Genomic DNA, 7655 nt, shown 5'->3' with positions numbered 1-7655 from the left:
CGCGATTAATTGAGCCCGCTTTTTGTACAGGGTTGAAAAATAATTTCTCCGACGGAAAATATATGAAAGTTCCGCGCTTTTTAGATTTCGATTTGTATGTAGTGTTTTATGGCCATGCTGGCATTGGTTTTTCGAAAAATGACAATCCCGATATTTACTATATAAGTATATGTATTTTAGCGGGGGTCCCCTTTGGCTTTCCATACTTTACTGTATTTCAAAATTATATCAAGAGTGTTGCGGCTCCTTGTGATTTAGAGTGTGAACAGGGGGTCGTAAGACTGCTTGACTATACGCGGAAATTTTCTACAAGTGCTTGAGTGTTTGCGGAATATATTATTCATCACTTCCTATTCTTTTCTCCGAACGAGTGTCAGAACAATGCAAACATAATTGGCATAGTTTACATTCGGTATAGATTAATATTGGGATTGGCAAAGTTTACATCGAAAACAACAAACAGACTCGTCTGTGTGTCTTACGTTCACCATGGACGGCAACTCAAAACTTACACCTCTCAAAACGCTGCATAATGTGTTTATGTGATATTGATAGAATCACAATCTAACTCCAGCAGTTCATACGCAATTGAGAGAATAGATTTTAGCATTTCTCTTTCGCCCCTAGAATATTTGTCTGTTTTGATATGTGATGTTTCTGACATACGTGTGCTATGTATTATTGTCTTGTGATAAAGTCTGGTGTTATTTTCAGATAATTATATGCTACAATGAATTTGCTGAGTATGATTATTTTTAGGTGCTTGTTTAGTACATACACTATAATTCATGAAGTTCATATATGTTTCGAAGTACGTTTAAACGAGCTGGTTAGGTAATTTGTAAGTACATCTCGAAAATTTGAGTGTCTACATGTAGTTAATTGTAATGTATTGTAAAGTTTGTAAATATTAACGTTATTTTACATGTTTTGAAATATATTGGTTTCTTCCTGTATATGGTGGTTATACAAAGTATAGTAATACATCACATTTTTCCTTTTTGCAATTAGATAAAAGAAAAAAAAACATATTAAAGTGTTGGGTGTCAAGTACATTGACGTACATAGTACGTTGACACATACATGCATACATGCGAATAAGATGGCATGTATATTGACACGTATAAGTAAGCATGTACCTCGTATTACACATAAGCTGACACATCGACATTTAGGTATTGAACTATTGTATCCCCTTAGCATAAACATGCATTAGATACAATAATTTAATGTTTACTAGTGGACGTGTAAAGGGTTGTAAAAACACTCGTTCAGGAAATTAATTGACTTTTATCTGTAGGGCGGGGGGGGGGGGAGGGGGGCAAAATGACTGAAACTAAGCGTGCGCTAAACAGCGAGTGTCCCACATTTTAGGTAAAAGTCTTTATTCGCGACGGCGTTACAAACATTTTCAATAATAATCAGCGCACAAACAAAAATTTGTGTTTAGAGTTTTTATTAAAAAACAGACAGACAATTAAAAAAGGAACAATTCATTAAAACCGAATATTGTTAAATTGTTATTTGCCGGAGCTCAAAAGAAACAAGTTCTACCTGATACGCGTTTCTGATTTTCCACTCCATTAGGCGTGTGCTTCCGACAATAGCCTAATATTTATCAACAGGGGCCGTCATCGTACAATTGCTCGAACAGGATTCTGCAAATTTATACAATCATTTTTGGACGCTATCTCAAGTTATGCGTAATTATATATTTCTATTATCTGATGGTCAAGACGGATCTTTATTTTATCTTTCCAGGATGTTAAGTCAATAATTATAATTGATACTGTTTAATGTATGTATATTGGAAGTGTTTATTGAATTGAAACATGAAATACACGGATATGTCTTTGATTTAAACGTTGATAAACAATGTTGGAACAATACAATCGGTCACTTGCCTTAAATAAAGGACCAACTAATTGTTTATAATAAGAATTAAATACTGCTCCAGCAGCTGGAGTTTCACTTCTTTATATTGTTAATAGATGTGACCAATGTCCCACTCGTATAAAATTACAGATCAATTTCACTACTTTTTCCCTTTTTCAAACTCCAAATGCCTAGACGACTTCTTCTATAACTAATAAGTGAGAGTTTATAATAATTAAAAAGAGTACTAAACGTACTTTAAGTGGATAGGACAACGGTCGAAGGGAAAGTAGTAGACAGACTGGGTTAATAAACACTCAAATTCTTATTTTAGATCATAGATGTGTTTTCTTAGAATTTGAAATATCGGCAATATGAATTAAGACAGTATCCCTTTGAACCTCTTAATAATACATTTCTGAAGTCACACAAATGCGCCATCTATCGAATTCACGACCAATTGACATATTATTGTTATACCAGGATGATCAAGTGTACAATTCGCTAAAATAGAATGTTGACGTGTATTACGTTTTGGGTTGATAAATAGACATTTATTTGTAATTAACGCCAGAACAGAATGTAATGTTCTCAGAATGTATACACTTCAAACGATTACTTTGTTTTTATTTGGATTTTTTCTGCATTCATGCAAAGGCGCAGGTATGATTTCAACATTCATGATTATTGTTCGAACTTGTGACATTTTTAAGATGATGATATTAACACTAATACTGATTGATATTATTATAGTATCTATTATTTATTGCATAAACTATTGTATTATATACTTTCCGGTGGTTTTAAGAGAAAAATCAGTAAATTAAAACTGATAAAATTAACAGTGAAAATTATCGATAATTTTTACTGTTATACTGTGAAATGACGTCGGTTTTCGACGTTATGGGGTCAGTATTTCAGCAAAAATACAAAAATAATCAGTTGTGAGCATCAAATAAAAAGAAAATGTGTTGGATTTGGTGGAGTATCAGTATCGATTTTAATCCACTCGTGATTATAGAACATGTTTTACGTATATATTGTGTTCTATGATCACTCGTGAATTAAATCCACCAAATCCAAAAAAATATCCTCTCTACATGTATGTATAGTATTTCAGAATTATTTTCAAACAATGCAGAGGCAATGTTATATGTGGTTACGAAATCAAATTTTGACATTAAAGTTGTTCGGAAAAGGTTCGCTGTCAATGTTATTTTAGGTTACGAAATCAAATTTTGAATATTTATTGTATGAGCATGTATTGTATTTGACAATAATACAGAGTCAATGTTATATCTGGTTACGAAATCAAATGTTTGAACATGTATGGTATTCAGAAACAGTTTAGAAATAATAATAATATCGATTACACAATCATATATGTTCAGATATGTTTTCGTCCCGGCGTTCATATGAACGATACTTAATTATTTAAATAAAAAGGTTTTGTAGTATTGTGCGGAGGCTCCTTACGCAAACTTTATAAAGCACTTGGAGGCCTAGGGGATAAGGAGTCCGTTTAGCGATCAGTAAGTGCCAAGTTCGATCCCTACTTGTTGAGTGTTCTCATGATCTTAGCTTATCTACAACCAGTACTGGTTCTCCCCAAGAACAGACCTTGATAGTGTCTTAATAAGCCTCTGGATTTCGATGAAACCATACATATATATAAACAAAACTAACAACGTCATATGTTAATGGTATTAACTTATAAATATATAGAAGATATGTGTTCATGTCAGTGTAAGATCGTGTGTTATTTCACGAGTGATTATAGAAAATTTATTTTCACGAGTGGCGCAGTCACTCGTTAAAATATTATCTTTCTATCATCACGAGTGAAATAACAAACTATCTAACACTGAAAAGAACAAATTTTCTGTTTCTTTTATGCCCCTGTTTCAAGAAAATAATTAACAGCTGTTTCCCTTTCGCTGAAAAGTTACCCTTTCTCGGAGTTTCTCCCGTGGCGTGCCGCAATACATTTCAAAACACAAAATGACGTCATTAGTGTGACGAAATAACGTAATTATACCAGCGAAATTCTCCAGTTAAACTCATTTACAATGTAACTAAACGGTGAAAAAGCATAAAATAAAAAAAAATGTTGGATTCGGTGAAATGTCGATTTTAATTCACTCGTGATCATAGAAAAAATATATATACTTATTTATGATAATCTAAACATAGAAAACGGAGTTCCGAAAAGGTGTTCTTTTCACCGGTGAAAATAACAATTTGTTCTTTTCACTGCTGTTATTTCTCTGCAGGAATGTCATATTTTATCATTGGGTATAAAATAAATTGATATCATATTATGTATATCATTAAGTTTCACGTCAAGGCATATCATCGATACGCCATTTGATTGTTTCATATATTAGGAAACGTTATTTAGTTCTCTAAATACAATCCGTTTAAATATTATAAAAGTCAATTTTTACATGCAGATTGATATATAAAAGGTTTAGTTATTTTCCACTTTAGAACTAGACTCTGCGCCTAATGTTTATTATGCCCCCCTTCGAAGAAGAGGGGGTATATTGCTTTGCTCATGTCGGTAGGTCGGTGCGTCCACCAGGTGTCGGTACGTCCGTCCACCAGGTGGTTTCCGGATGATAACTCAAGTACGCTTGGGCCTAGGATCATGAAACTTCATAGGTACATTGATCATGACTCGCAGATGACCCCTATTGATTTTGAGGTCACTAGGTCAAAGGTCAAGGTCACGGTGACTCGAAATAGTAAAATGGTTTTTGAATGATAATTCAACTTATGCATACGCGGCCAACAGGGCACAACTCTGAACAATATTACTGAAGCAACTGGTCTGTAATCCTAAATCTATAATTATCAGTCCAATGAAACATCATCCTTTTAGTAAAAAACAGTGGATCAGTAAAAATATTATCAGAATATGAGATTTGTTGTATATTTTGTATATTAAATATTGTGTTAATGTTTAATTTTGTTGATTAATATAAATATAAGCAGGACATGGGAGGTAATACACTACAGGGGAAACAAATGCAATAAGTTAAAATTTATTGTTACAGATTTGCCTCCCTTGTAATATATTTAAATTTTACCAAATGCAAGGCTAACAGCATTTTTGTAATGCATACTACTACAACTACTACTACTACTACTACTACTACTACTACTACTGCTGCTGCTGCTGCTGCTGCTGCTACTACTACTTCTTCTACTACTACTACTACTACTACTACTACTACTACTACTACTACTACTACTACTACTACTACTACTACTACTACTACTACTACTACTACTACTACTACTACTACTACTACTACTACTACTACTACTTCTACTACTACTACTTCTACTACTACTACTACTACTACTACTACTACTACTTCTACTACTACTCTACTACAACTACTACTACTACTACTACTACTACTACTACTACTACTACTACTACTACTACTACTACTACTACTACTACCTACTACTACTACTACTACTACTACTACTACTACTACTACTACTACTACTACTACTACTACTACTACTACTACTACTACTACTACTACTACTACTACTACCACTTCTACTACTACTACTACTATTTCTTCTGCTACCACCACCTACTACTACTACTACTCTATTATTACTACTACTACTACTACTACTACCTACTACTACTACAACTACTACTACTACTACTACTACTACTACTACTTCTACTACTACTCTACTACTACTACTACTACTACTACTACTACTACTACTACTACTACTACTACTACTACTACTACTACTACTACTACTACTACTACTACTACTACTACTACTACTTCTACTACTACTACTACTACTACTACTACTACTACTACTACTACTACTACTACTACTACTACTACTTCTACTACTACTACTACTACTACTACTATTACAACTATTTCTTCTGCTAGCACCACCACCACCACCACCACCACCACCACCACCACCACCACCACCACCACCACCACCACCACCACCACCACCACCACCATTTACAGTGACAAAAAACGTATTCAAACAATGGCTGCTACTACAACATATAGCCCATATTTTAATATTTGCTGTTTACACAATTGTTTTCTAAATGAAATACACGGCAAATTAACTGACACTTAATATGTATAAATTTGCATTAGCAAAACTGATTTGGCTTATATTGTGTCTCAGAAGTCGATCTCGGACCTTATTTCATCGTAGTAGTAGAAGTTTCATATGTTATTACAGTGACACAAAGTTTGAACTATTAGTAATTGGTATTTTATATCATTTTAATGTATACACAAGCATTTATATTATTGTATGTATTTTTTTTATTATTGTATGTATATTTTATATTTTATGTTACACAACAATTAACTTACGAGTGACTAAGGAGATAGAATATATTGTAATAATTCATTTAAATTAAATTAATACAGTGCAAGTCCAAGTAAGTAAATATTTGTAATAAAAATAATACAAGTTGTACTCATGTTATCCAAACTTTCAATATTTGATCATTTAACCCCGTTTGACATTACTCATTAAATATAATAAATACAAGACGAAAATAACAAGAACACGGGTAGTTTAATGCTTTAATATGTTTAACTTGATTGCCATAAAATCCTCTCTACGATTCTTCCCCTACCCGTGATTCAAGCACAACAGTTGTCAGTTAGTGACATAAGTACGTGTACAGAGTACTGGAAAACTAGCCAACCCAGGAAAGATTCGAGTTGGTTAACTGAACGTTGTGATATGACTGAAGTACTACTGAATGTTGCAAAAGACGCAACTAGACAATTAAACAAACACATTATCCATTTTTCGTGCACTTTATACTAATTTCATCGTAATAACCCACGTTCCTTCAAATATGAAGTTGTTGCTGAACAAAACACAAAACAAGGGGTTGTGTCGATGGTTATTAAGTGGACTACTAAATGAGTATTAAAAAAGCACTGTACGACGACATTTGATCCAAACAATTTTTTTGCTATGAAAGACAATTTTGTCTATCAGTAAGATATATATGGGGTATTTTAATACAATACTCATTGACAAATAAAGGTCATAGAGACAAATAAGAAAACTATAGTTCTCATTATATTTGTAAAAAGTAAAAGAAATAGTTGTTATATCATGTAAGCATCAACATAATTAGGTGTCTTCTTAATTAGGGAAAATCTACTTTTTTACGTGTCTGTCAATTTATAGCTTAGCCGAGAACAATTAATTTTAGAGTTTTGATTCATTGCATGGTGATAAGTTTAGCTAACCTAAGCACATAGTGGTCATGGGGATCTTACAGGATACCATTATGTCCATCGTCTGTCAGTGCGTGAGATGGTGATTTAACTGTTATCTTCGTCTTCTTAATCTCTAGACAGAGTTTAACGAAACATCACAGACATAATAATTCGGTGACTCTTTCAAAATTGATAAAATACTGCCATTAAATAGCATATGCATGTCAGAGCTAAAAATAAATTTTAAAAAAGAAAACTTAAAACATCTTCTTTTAAATAACAAGGTCAGGGCTTTAATATTTCGTGCGGACGATTGTCTAGTGACCCTGTACTAAATTTTTTCAAATCATGCCGTGGGTAAACACTGGCCATGTCCTTGGGGCGACATGATTTATATAGACTTGTTTTGTAAATAAATTAACAAAACATATTCTATGAAAAGGCACGGTTCAGGAGTTAAATATTTGTTGTGTGACACATTGTACGAAGGTCTTCTACAAAGTGTGTTCAAATTAT

At 33.1% G+C, this 7655-nt stretch overlaps 1 protein-coding gene across 5 annotated transcripts in view; it reads left to right on the top strand.

Moving 5' to 3' along the window:
- Nucleotides 1-2306: 2306 nt before the first annotated feature.
- The window catches only part of LOC127856240 (multiple epidermal growth factor-like domains protein 10), a 91907-nt gene continuing 86558 nt past the window's right edge, over nucleotides 2307-7655 (top strand). For all 5 annotated transcript variants that reach the window (XM_052392332.1, XM_052392334.1, XM_052392333.1 and 2 more), the window contains exon 1: nucleotides 2307-2538. In XM_052392332.1, coding sequence (XP_052248292.1) covers nucleotides 2472-2538 — 67 coding nt within the window. In that variant the 5' untranslated portion in view covers nucleotides 2307-2471. The remainder of the gene's footprint in view (nucleotides 2539-7655) is intronic.

Source organism: Dreissena polymorpha, chromosome 13 (assembly GCF_020536995.1).
Source record: "Dreissena polymorpha isolate Duluth1 chromosome 13, UMN_Dpol_1.0, whole genome shotgun sequence".
Lineage (NCBI taxonomy): Eukaryota > Metazoa > Mollusca > Bivalvia > Myida > Dreissenidae > Dreissena > Dreissena polymorpha.
Note: the sequence above shows the minus strand (reverse complement) of the source record. Positions and strands in the feature narration are given on the sequence as shown.